The 12823-nt window shown below is 47.4% G+C and overlaps 1 protein-coding gene across 2 annotated transcripts in view; it reads left to right on the top strand.

The window, feature by feature from the left end:
* Positions 1 to 12823, top strand: part of LOC143323281 (multiple epidermal growth factor-like domains protein 11) — a 106658-nt gene that overhangs the window by 76876 nt on the left and 16959 nt on the right. For both annotated transcript variants that reach the window (XM_076735084.1, XM_076735075.1), the window contains 4 exons: positions 3800 to 3920; positions 7082 to 7245; positions 7332 to 7434; positions 11172 to 11318. In XM_076735084.1, coding sequence (XP_076591199.1) covers positions 3800 to 3920; positions 7082 to 7245; positions 7332 to 7434; positions 11172 to 11318 — 535 coding nt within the window. The remainder of the gene's footprint in view (positions 1 to 3799; positions 3921 to 7081; positions 7246 to 7331; positions 7435 to 11171; positions 11319 to 12823) is intronic.

Here is a 12823-nt window from a genome sequence, read left to right as displayed (position 1 = left end):
TGTGTGTCAGTCAGTGTTCGAGGCAGGAACACGTCAAACAGGAAGCAGCTGCGATCGTCTGCTCGTGTTGAAAAGAGTTTCTGTGCTGAGCCGCCGCGAGCGTCTCAGCTCGCCATCTAACACGAACACAGAGCCGCTGAACGTTTTCCCTCCGACAGCAAACAGATTAATTTTTTAATTTTTTAATTTTAATTTGGGTGAGCAAGCTTCTCCATACTGATTGAACTCTGTGTACGTCGAATACGCTTTGATTTACTAAACAGAGATTAACAACAGATCATTGAAATCTCTGTTTACTCCTTAAAACCAAGTTTTACTGTGTGTGTGTGTGTGTCTGTGTGTGTCTGTGTGTGTCTGTGTGTGTGTGTGTGTGTGTGTGTGTGTCTGTGTGACTATTTGTGTGTGTGTGTATATATACGTCTGTCTCTGCATGTGTGTGTGTGTGTGTGTGTATATATATATATATATGTGTGTGTGTGTGTGTGTATATATATATATATATATGTGTGTGTGTGTGTGTGTGTGTCCCATGTGCCCCCCTCCACCATGTGGACTGATCTGGGCTCAGGTGAGACACCTTGCAGCTCAGAGCTGACAGGACTCTGGTAATTGGAGGGAGGACATGGGGGATTTTTGGGCCGAGTGTGTAAATGAACGTCTGTTTGGTTTATAGCAGCTACGTTCAGAGATGTTGCTCTCAGCGGAGTGTTATTGATTTAAAGTGAATTTATGCTCCGCTGGTAACTCGCAGTTTGGTACTCTGTGTGTCACTGTGTGGACAGGAAGCAGCTTTAAGCTGAATTTATATGTGCTACTGTCACCACTTTGGACGGATGGGTCGATACCTGTAAACGTGTGCATCTCTGGGCCGCGGCTGCACACCTGCAGACCGACGCTGATCCGTCACATGATGAGGAAGTGCTGTCTGTTTCCCTGAGGAGGAAGTGTATCTGTGAGCCTCCTGCTCGTTGCGAGTGGGACGCTTCCTGAAGACGTCTCTGTTTAAAGGAGTGTTTGACCTCCTCCGGTCCACAGGAAACAACCGAGAGACCATCGGACGCTTTATTAATCCTCATCAGAGCAAACGGGTCGTTACAGCTCCTCCTGTTGTAGAACAAGTAAATAAAACAGAAGCTCGGGGGGGCGAGGCTGGCACCCAGCGACCTCCTCTGCTCCTCCGGCGGGTCGAGGAGTGGCCGTGAACCGTCGTCCAGAGTGACACTGCACCCGGACAGCGTCCTCCTCTCTGACACCGCCTCCAGGCAGGAGGATGAACACGGTGAGCTGCTGAACAATGCAGCATCCAAAGTGCTGAGCGCACACATGTTTCATGAGGAAGGACGTCCGCAGACGGACACGCTGGGTTTGATGTGGCGAGAGACGCTGAACGCGGACGAAAGGCAGCTGTGACGGCTGGATGGCGGTTTGGGAAAGAAGGTGTTAGGTGCCAGCAGCAGCATCACCTGCTGGGAGGTTGTCATGTGGCAGCGGCCTCCTCCTCCTCCTCCTCCTCCTCCTCCTCTTTCTCCTCCTCCTCCTCCTCCTCCTCGTCCTCCTCCTCCTCTTTCTCCTCCTCCTCCTCCTCCTCCTCGTCCTCCTCCTCCTCCTCCTCCTCCTCCTCTTCGCAGGCGATGGCGGCGGCATCGATAATGTTTTTGACCAATAAATAAACCACAAACTGTTTTCACTTCATTTGTGTTTTTGGTTTGGATTCTTTCTGTCTTGATGATTTGCTGCTTGACCTCTGACCCCGTGTGGATGGAAGGGTCCATTTGAAGGGATGGGGGGGTGACGACGGGCCGTACCCCTTCCTGCACCTTCCTCACAGTGTGGGACTGTGTGACCTTCAGTCAGACGATCTGCTCCAGCCTCTTTTTTCCAGATGGAGGCTGAGGAGGTCCAGCTCTGGTCTTTGAGGCTCCGTGTCGCCTTAACGAGCTGCAGAAGAAAACCCCCCTCGTGTTCTTGTAACCTTCGTCTAAGCAGGCTGGTTTAGAAGCACAGCCCCACACACTCCTTCACACCTGGAAGTGTGTTTTCCCATGGATATCCAGAAGGTGTGAGAGGGTCATTAACCTAATAACGCTGCTCCAGTCTGTGGAAGAGCGTGTAATCAACGTGATTTTCCTCTCTGAACGCAGCTTTAAGGAGAAAAGTGGCCAGTTTATTCATTAATTGTAAAGAGAAGAAGAGGAGCAGCAGGCTGATGAAGCTCCACGCATCCTCTTTGAGCTCAAAATTGCATGATAAATATCAGGATCCATCGATCTGCGCGGATTTATTATTCCAGAGGTCACTGGTTAGAACTCCTGCCTCCCCTGGGAAATTCTGATGATTTCCCTTATTGGACCACACACTTTATTTATTAACAAAGTTTTTTTAAAAAGTCCTTCATTCACCAACTTTTTAATAAGGCCCCGCTCTCCTCCTGTCTTTGGCCGGCTTTGTGAATATTAGATTAATAGCGATTTAGAGGCAGCAGGTTGGAAGCAGCAGCTTTAATTAGCACAGTTTATATGTTGAAGGTCCTGATCAATGCGACAGCGTGCTGGAGGTTCAGGGTGTGTGCGGCCTGCTCTCACAGCATGCTAACAGCAGGAATAAGGTTAGACATCCTGCTAATGCCGAGGCGTCCTTCTAGCCGCTCTGACCATGTCCTCTATTGATTGGACAGGCACAGACATCATGTTTCTCTGCAGGGACGCCATCAGTGATGATCGCCTCTCTCCTCCATAATGCATGCACTTGTTTGATTTAATGGGGCTTATAATGAATTTAAAGACGAAGCCTGAGTGGGACCCTCTCTCGCTGGAGCTGAGCAGCAGGAGCGGGAGATGGCGAGCGCTCGCTGTCAGTCAGGTCGTTCCTGAAACTCCAAACGAGCAGTCAGTCGGTCTCCGCGTTCGTCCAGCTGCAGCGATGCAGCTCATGAAGAAGAACCTCCCCCTTCAGACCGCCGTCGAGCAGTGAGAGGGTCAGCACGGCCTGACCGATACTGGATTTTTGCTGATACTCAGCCAGTGTTGATGTGGATCCCTTAGAGTTATATTTGGATTTATTTATTTATTTGTGACCAGGATTCTCGCTGAGCAGGAGGTTTTGTAGATGTAAAATCACTGCTCTCTGGTGGAGAAATGCTGCGTTTCCAAAAAGTTAATATCGGCTGAAATATCGGCCTGGCTCTGATGGACAGCGCTGTCAGTCAAAAAGGCTTCACCTGTCCGCCTCTTTCAGACACGTTTGGCTGGGCAGGCTTGTAATTCATTTTGTCTCGCGTGTATTTAAGACATCTGTAATTCCATTTTAACGAGTCTTTCCAGCTCGTTTCTGTTGTGATGAAACTGTGCGAAGCCACCAGAGGTCTCCATTCTTCACTATTGATTTAAGATTTGATAGTAAGTTTGGTGATTGAACGTCTGAGGGTGTGATTCTGGCTTTGCTCTTCTGTCCAGTTTGTTCATTACTTCATTTTCATTGAACTTAAGTGAGAGTCTTTAGAAACGATCACAGAGTTTAACTTGAATCAGAAACTAGTTAATTTCAAAGAAGAAGAAAATACAAGGCCTGAAAAACAAAAAGTAAAGAGAAACAATCCAGACGTGCAAATATTCTGTCGTATGAAGACGTGTAAAACAAAGAGAAGAAAAGTGCAAAATTTGGATGAATTGTTCATTTGAAAGCATTTTTTCTTAAGTTCTAATGTAAATTCTGAATGATTTGATGTTTCATGCTTTTAAAATAAGTTGCAGTTGTACGGTGCCGCCGTTTGATTCTGTCCCGCTCCGTCCTTTGTGTCCAGGGGGACGACTGCTCCATCAGCTGTCCTGCAGGCCTCTACGGGACCAACTGCACCTCGTCGTGCTCCTGCCACAACGAGATCTCCTGCTCGCACGTCGACGGCTCCTGTATCTGCAGAGAAGGTTCGTTCAGCTCTTTGTGGTCGTCAGTGTGTTTCAGGAGGAGTTAGAGATCCGATCAGTGGGACGTGGGTTAAGTCCCGGTCAAACCTGGACACGTGTTAACGTCCGAGCGTCCCATGAGCCACCAGCAGCTCTTCAGAGGTGAACCATGCCCCAGAGGAGAAAGGAAAGAGTCACAAAACATGGGGAGTATTCAGATCCGTTCGTTCCATGAAACCAGCAATAAAATGATGGAAGAATACTCCATTACAAGTAACTCCGCCTAAACCTGACTCTCTGGTCCTTTAAAGGAAGTGTGAGAAGCTCAGAGGTGGAATTTATTTTTGGTGGATCCAGAAACAACAACAGGAGCCACAACTAGACACAGTTTTAGCTCTTAGCTTTAGCTTATCGTGTGTTTTAATGTCAAATGTGAGTCTGTAACGTAACCTGCAGCTTCACCTGCCAAACAGAGTAAGTGGGATATTTTTCTCTGACATTGAGGATCAGAAAGTAGAAAGTCATGTAAAATCAAAACACTCGGCTGAAGTACAAGTACCTCAAATTCTACTTGAGTAAATCTAAGGTATTTCATTCCAGCGCTGGTTTCTAACCTAAAATTCTTAACTGAAAACATGAGACGTGCTGAGGAGGAGGACACTCTGCTCAGGTGTGCTGCCGTCAGGTGAAGTCTTTCTGAACGTGCCGGTCTGAAGTCCCTCCACACACTCTCAGATAAAGGCCACGTGTCTGACGACGGCTGCTCGCGGTTTCACTTTATTTAAATGCGGCTCGCAGAGATGCTCGATTTCAGCTGCCGCAGCGCTTTGCTGGGAGATGTCGTCGCCATCAGCGTGGTGGAAGCTGACGTTAGCATCTTTAACTGCTACTGTTATCGACTGGCCAATCAACTTCCAGCAATCCTGTGAATTGTGAAAAATCACAGCGTTCAGGCAGACAACAGGCCTCTCCTCGCTTTGATTGGCTGTGTTCCCTGAGAGCCCGTCGACACTCACAATGAGCTTCTCTCGTCTGTAACTGCAGCTTTCCTCCACTGCTGCAGGTGGAGAAGGTGTCTGTGCTTCTTAAGTGGATTTATTTCAGTTTGTTTTGCTCTTTAATTCTGAGGATCTCAACCCGAGCTGAAACGTTTACTGCGAACGCGTTCGATCGAAGGCGTGGAAACGTCTAACAGCGATATAACCGTCTTTGATCGATTTGTTTTCCACTAAGAAATCTCCACAGAGCAGGAAAAAGTGTTTGTTTGGTTTTTACAGAGTTAAAGCATTTCACAGTGTTTGTTGTGTTTGCTGGCGGCGCCGTCAGCTGCAGAGGCTGTGGGGTGAAATTGGGGTTTTAACCATTTTCCAATCAGCGGTCAGCTTTGCTCTCAGAGTCAGAAACATCTCTCAGCTCTGCAGCCGCTTCTCTGAGGAGAAAACTCCTTTTAACCTCCTCTCTGCTGCCTCCTTTCACCTCCTTTACTCTTTTCTTCTCCTCCATTATTCTTATTCTCAGCTAGTTGATTGAGGGAACGTCATCAGCAGCTGTTTGATCATTGTTAATGATCTGAAGTGTGAGGATTTCCTGCTTTTCTTCGTCATGTGTCAAAAAAAATAGAAAATCTTTGGGGTTTTCTACTGATGACGTTTTTTAGACCAACTGAATAATCGACAGGAATCATAAATAATCTGCCGATCAATCAATAACGGGTCTAATCATCAGTAAGTGTGAGGTTATTTTTGATGGTTTTAATGAATTTTTTTAAACTTTTGAGTCACTGCTGCAGTTTTCTCTCCAGTCAGAAACATGAAGCACCGACCTTAACGATCTGCAGAACTTTCTCTTGTCTCGTATTTTGTTTTCCACTTCACTTCCTTAATATCTCTCAATATCAGCATCTTTAAATATTAATGCGCCGCTGAGCCTCGTGGGGAACGTGGGTAATTAAAGCGGAGAGACATCTGAGGCAGAGCGGCGAGCTTCGGCTGGCACGAGTGGGCGTCTGTCGTCACCCCGCAGACCTTTACTTCCTCTTTCTTTTAGTGTCAGACGTGTGTTCGCCGCGTTCCTTTAACCTTCTTTATGCTAATTATTTGGAGAGCAAACCTCTGATAATCTGTGCAGTTCGGTAAACGATCAGGATTCAAACTTTTGTCCCCTGAAGAGGCGTCAGGAGTCATGGCGTCCAGCTGCTTCTGCATATCAGGAGGATGTCTGACAAATTTATGAGACGATGCATCGAAACCTCAGCGCGTTTCCTTCGTCAGGATTAAAGCCGCTAAGCACTGACACGAGATCCTGACTGTAAAAGACAAGTTTAAAAACATGGAAGTCACTGCTGAGAGACTCCTCCAGCTGCATCATGGGAGCAGTTTTCATGCTTTCATTCGAGGGCAGACGGTGGAGGGCTGACAGGAAATGAGAGGACTAACATGCAGCGGGTCCCCACAGAGAGTCGACATGTTAACGAGCAGCGACACAGACCCTGAAGCTCAGAGCAGAGGAGAAAAACTCTGGACGACCACAAAATGACACACATAAGCTTCAAGTCGTCTCAGCTGGATTAACTGCAGCCAAACAGCTGAAATGCTCCATAAACAGCATTCATGAGTGTTTTTTACACATCAGGAGGTTCATATATGAAACTTAATGTTCATTTCAAGCCAGTTATGGTGCTTAGACAGGAATCATTAGGCCTGAACAGGTTACAGCTGGACTGGGGTCATATTTTTGTACTTTTGGCTCTTAGTTCTGTTGATAATTCAACATATTCACCAAATTCATCGCTGATATCTAAAGTCACAGCTTTACTGAGAAGAAACAAACAGTTCTACCTGAACTGTCAAACTTCCTGCTTCAGCTTCTCACCGCGCCGACTGAAGCTGTGATTTTCTTCACAAACACAGATTATTAATTAATTATTAATTAATTATTAAAGGCTTCAGGGTTTCAGTTTGACCCTGAAATGAAGAAGCTGAGATCATCTGATGAACTCGAGTTTCTCACACGTGTCGTGGTCATGAGCTCAGCTGAAAACCTGAAAATGATGTGAAAAGATGGAATTTTTCCTTATTTTTGCTGAATCTTTCAATCCCAGAGCAGCTTCACAGGCTTACGTTAATAAGTGCTTGACCGTGTCGTCCCTGTGCTGACGGCCTCCGGGCTGCGTCTCCGTCCAGGCTGGCAGGGCGTAGACTGCTCCATCCCCTGCTCCAGCGGCTCCTGGGGGCTGAGCTGCAATCAGACGTGTCAGTGTGCCAACGGCGCAGCCTGCGACCCCGTCAACGGGACCTGCACCTGCTCGCCGGGCTGGAGGGACGAATACTGCGACGCGCCGTGCGCCGTGAGTGCCGTCGGCGCCGTTAGCTCTCATCCGGTCTGAGCTTGTCGCACGCTGTTTGTGTTGACGTGTTTGTGTTTGTGTCGCAGGAGGGATCCTACGGGCTGGACTGCAGAGAGCGGTGCGACTGTCTCAACGCTGACGGCTGCGATCCGGTGACCGGCTTCTGTCGCTGTGTGGCAGGTTGGACAGGTGAGTCACGCAGCTCCGCTTTCTTTGGACGTTTGCTCTGAAGTTCAGGCTTCTGGGAACAGGAGACTGAGTCATGACTGACAGCCGAATGCAAACATTTGCATTGACAAGGTTTCTTTTTCAGACCAGGTGAGGAAGTAGTTTGCTGCATCTCTCAGAGTCAGAGTGAATTATCACATTGGACAAACTGGATGAGCTGTGAGGTGATAAGTGACACGACCTCAGTATTGATTGTAGCTGATGTTAATGAGATATTCCATTGATCCTTGAGTAAAGAATCTGCTTCATGTTCATCAAAAACACTCCAGAATCAGTTCAGTATCGCTGCCGGTGTGGATTTCCCTTCAGTCTGGCCTTTGGAGGACAGACCTTCATGATCCACATCCAGCTCCTGAGCGGAGGGCTCAGAGTTCAGGTGAGGCAGGTAAAACACCAGAACAGAGAGAGGGAAGGAGTCTGAGGCCGGGCCGAGAGGGAGGCGGTGCTGCCAACGCCATGACAACAAATCGATATGACACAAAAAATTCCAGCCTGTAATTCTGAACCTGATGGAGATTCAGGCTCGGATGAGTCTGACAGCCCGGCGCTCGTCAATAATTCAGCTTCACAAGAGTTCCCGGTGGAGACGGCGCTCGGCTTCGCTCGCAGACTCTCGTGTCTGTTTCAGTAAATCATCCTCGGCTGTGACGCCTCTTTGTTCGAACCTTTGTTTGCTTTAATAATCGTCGCGTTCGAGCTGCGGCTTTGCTTATTTCAGCTGCTAATCGTCGATCGGCGGAGTTGTGATCGGCACTGATCGATACGAGGGCTCATGAATATGGAGAGGGCGTTTTAATTGAACTGCCAGAGGGAGAATCGGGAATGAATCGACACTGAGGGGAACTTCAATGTATCGATGAATATTTAGATCAAAGTTTAGACCAAAAGTTCAGAGAAATAAATGAGTCTGGAGCAGTTTTGTTTGTGGGGGTTTGATTAAAGCTCAGAGCCAAAGAAAAACATTTGATACAGGAAGTCCAGTTTGATCCCATTCAAGCCTGATTCCAAACATCAGTAAACCACAATCAGTCATCAATAATCAAACTGTGTTCACTGACAGCAGGCTCCTCGAGTGTCTGTGAGTCCATGTGTTCATCTCCTTCATCCATCATGTGTTCACAAAGTGGTGAACCTCACCATCCTCTGTGAGCGACTGAGCCTTTCATACCCAGAACACTGCTCAGCCGTTTCTGAGATGAGGCGTTATAATCTTAATACTATGTGTGCAGAGTTAGTGATGAAGAACAAAAGGAAATATTGGATGAAAGTCAAACTGTGACGTTGGAAATCTCAGTTTGGCAGCTGGAAAATGAACAGACAGAGTTCAGGATGTGTGGATGATGATGTGACGTCCCTCGGTCGCCTCTCGTCTGTCAGCAGCTCGTTTGAATACTTTCAATGGTGCGACCGCCTCCCTCTGCTCTTCAGAGAATTGCATTGTGGGAAGGCAGCGCCCTCCAACTCCACACTCAGGATCCAAGAGGATTTGGTCTGTGTGCTGATACCTTTGAGTGTACTGAAATATTAGTGTGTAGCATTAAAACTGGGATACGGCGTGCGTTCATGAAGAGGAATCAGCTGCTGAAACAGCGGCTCAATGTACCAACTGCAGTTATTTTAAGTGTCTTCCTTCATTTTTCGTCCTTTCTGTTGAACTGAACGCCGTCAGAAGCTTTAACATTATTTGCATCAAATCGGGTTTTTTGTTTTTCTTTCAACGCCGCCATCGCCGCCGCACGGGAAGCGAACACCAGGTGTTTGCTTTCCAGTGCGTTCCTCCAAACTTCAGTGCAGAGCTGCAGACGTGGCCTCCTCCAGCTCCTCGTCCTCTCGCTCCCCCCCTTTGTTTCAACTCCGCGGCCTAACGAATGGAGCTTTCTCCACTTTGTGGCTCAGAGGTAGTTGATTAATTGAGTTATAATGGCTGCCGGGGCCCCACTCTCGTATTCTCTCATATTCTCTGTCAAAGGAAGTTTCTAATGAGCTGCAGAGATGGCAGGCAGCAGACAGCGGGGGGGGGGTTGTACTGTATTTGCACACAGACTGTTCTCCCTCCGTCCGTCTGTCTGTCTGTTTCTATATTTGGACGAGGTGGAGAGCGTCTTCCTGGGTGTAGCTGAGCATTAACGTATCGCGAGTCTCTCGGGCGCCGCGGTCTCCAGACTGTCCCCCGTGAGCCGCGAGGCCTCTGATCCGCTCTGCAAACCAGCTCGAGTGGAGACAGACTGCTGCAGGACACACACACACACACACACACACACACACACACACACACACACACATGCAAGACTGATGAAAGAGGGAGACACTTCAGAAAATGATTAAAGGGCAAAAAGTCTCTGGCAGAATTTGGGGAGTTTAGGTTTTAGCCTAAAATATTTGCTCATCAGAGCTGACGTGAAAACTGATTCTCTGCTTTACTTTGCGTGTTTTTGGATCTTATCGTCAGCCGTGAGTCGGTTTACACATGTAAAAGGTCTCCTCGGGACACACCTGGGATCAGATTTACAGGACCCCGAGCCAAAACTTCTTCAACTACATGACCACTGTTTCACTTAACTTACCTTTATGGTTTATTAACAAATAATGTCATTGTGAGTCTGCAGCCGTTGTGCTTTGAGTCAAATGCTAGTGTTAGCATGCTAACTCGCTAACAGTGACTAATACACTGATGTTAAGCAGGTGATGTTTACCTTTTTGATCAGTAGCCAAGCTACTCGCTGCGCTCTGTTGATGCTTTTAAGACAAGACACAAATTTGTTAACTTTCTTTTTGTTGTATTTTAAAAGACTTTAATTTGCTACCACATCATGTTAGCTTTAGTGTTAGTGAGCTGTAAAATGTGTAGAGAGAGTTTCCCCAAAATAATAAAAGAACACCAACACAGTCCTTCAGAGCTGCAATCGAGTCGAGCAGCAGAGTGATTTTATGAATCCATGAATCAATGAATTTGTCATTTGTCAAACATTTGTTGGTTTTAGCTTTTGGACTTTTAGCACTTGACTTCCTGTCAGGAAGGAATTGTTCTTACTGTCAACAAATCCCACGAAAACACCAAATCTAACAGTGTGTTGGTCTCTCTCTTCATACTTCCTGACTTCCTGTCTGTGGCTCTCAGCTCAAAGCTCATTGGTTCTCGCTGAGACAAACCTTTAAAACCACCTCACAAATATAAAGTTTCTGCTTTTAAAGCTTCAGTAGTTTTTATCAGACCAACAGGAGGAAATGGAGCATTTGTTGGGGACTATTTTCAGCGGCGAAACAATCCACTGTGTGAGTCAGAATAAACTACAGTGTGATGACCGGTGAGGCTCACTGATGTGTTTTATCACGTGTTCAGTGTTCGTGGGATTCGTTGACGGACTGCAGAGCGTCAGCCGTCAGCAGGGAGACGACTCCCGTGTCTCTGATCTGGCACGTCCCTCCTCTCGATGCGTCTCCTCCAGTCTCTGCTCCCCTGCTAACTCAGTGTCTGAGCAGGAGCTTAAAGCGTCTTTTGCTAATGTTCCCTCTCTCGCCCTTTTTACGTCATTCTCCTTTTTCTAGTTTAAGTGACACATCTGAAAGTTTGCGAGCAGCGTTGGAGAAGTCGGTTTGACTTTAAGAGCTCGGGGCTGAGAACAAAGCCTCTCGGTTTAGCATACACTAAGAGTGTGTGTGTGCGTGTGTGTGTGTGTGTGTGTGTGTGTTCTGTGCAGGTGTCCATTGTGACAGTGTGTGTGAGGAAGGACGCTGGGGACCCAACTGCTCCTACAGCTGCACCTGCGAGAACGGAGGCTCCTGCTCCCCGGAGGACGGCACCTGTGTGTGCGCTCCCGGCTACCGCGGCACCAACTGCAGACGAAGTAAAGAAACCTACGCACACACACACACACACACACACACACACACACACACACACACACGCTGCACTCGTGCCATCATGGCTGCAGTGATGGAGGAAGAGCTCGAATCAGAAGCCGCGTGTTGATGCTTGAACAGTGAAAATCCCTGAATGATGATTTTCTGCTGTCAGATCAGTCGGGGATCACCAGCTTCTTCACTGGTGGAGAGAAACTCTTAGATAATGTCGATATGCTGCAGCGTAACGTGTCTCTGGGCTGAAACAAGGACCCAGAGTTTGTTAAATTAGGATGCGTGCTGGTGGCCACACGGGGAATTTGGTCTGAGGACGGTTTATGACCGAAAGCCTGAGTGTGATTAGATGAAAGTGCAGGAAGCTGGTTTTTCTAATAACTGCATGTGATTGTCTCTGGCCTTGTTTTGCACGGTGAACCTGTGCATCCAAAGCCCTGTGGAGCTTCTTACAAACAGTTTCTGTTTACGCTCTCTCAGAGCTCATTGTGTGGAGCCTTGGGGTAGAAAAATTAATTTCCTCCTTCATATTTGCGAAAGTCCTTTTTCGTTAAAGGTTGAAACCTGGATTGTTTACGTCCATGTTTGCGTGTTTACAGTCTTCATTCCTGCTGCATTTTGTGCACCTCGGCGCCACCTGTGGATCAGTGGAACAGTGTCAAACCGCTGGAGCGTTTGGAATCAGGTGTCTGTGTGCAGCAGCTTTCCAGCATCACGCCAAACGTTTTAGAGACCAGGTGACAAATTTCCCCTCGGAGACACTCTGCTCCACTAAAACAAGGACCTACCCATAAAGCATTGCTCCATAGTGCTGAAGTGGTCAGAAACTCGGCTCACGTGAACCCACTGAGGTGAGCACTGTAATGTGGATTCATGCTTCTGAATCAGGACCTTCAGTGTTTGCAGGAAGCAGCGGGTGAAGTGAAGGAGGCTGCAGCTGTTAATTGAATGTCTCATATATTATTCTGTTATCTCATTTTCAGCTTGTAGATACACACTGACAACATTGATTAGGCTGCTACGAAAAACGGATTCTTCCCTCTCAGCAAACTGGAGGTGATTGAGTTGTGCTTATTGTAGCTTTTACTGACTTGCAAATGTTGAGAGATAAAGCGAATAACACTCGATAAGCCCTTTGAAATCGACCGGCGTGTGACCAGCGCTGAAGGTGTTAAAGTGAAGCTTCCTGCAGACGCACGCTTCGTTTCTCCTCTGCATTTTATTCTGACTTTTAAGGTTTGAAAGAGTTTTGGTGGACAGTTACGGAGGAATTCGATGTTTCCAGAGGAGCCGCCATGTTTTCACCATGTTTCTGATTGAAGGAGAGAACTGTCAATCATCTGCTGCACCGCCCGCTTGAGATGAAGTCTGAGGCTACGCGTCGATGTCGTCTGCAGTGTGAACGTAACACACACCAGCTCTGCTCGGCTTCTCCCTCCATCAGGGTGATAAATTTAAGGGGTCTCGGTTCACAGTTTAGGTAATTATCTTAATT

The sequence above is a fragment of the Chaetodon auriga genome, chromosome 1 (genome assembly GCF_051107435.1).
Source record: "Chaetodon auriga isolate fChaAug3 chromosome 1, fChaAug3.hap1, whole genome shotgun sequence".
Taxonomy (NCBI): Eukaryota; Metazoa; Chordata; class Actinopteri; order Chaetodontiformes; family Chaetodontidae; genus Chaetodon; species Chaetodon auriga.
The sequence above is the reverse complement of the archived record's forward strand: the minus strand, read 5'-3'. Positions and strand labels throughout refer to the sequence as shown.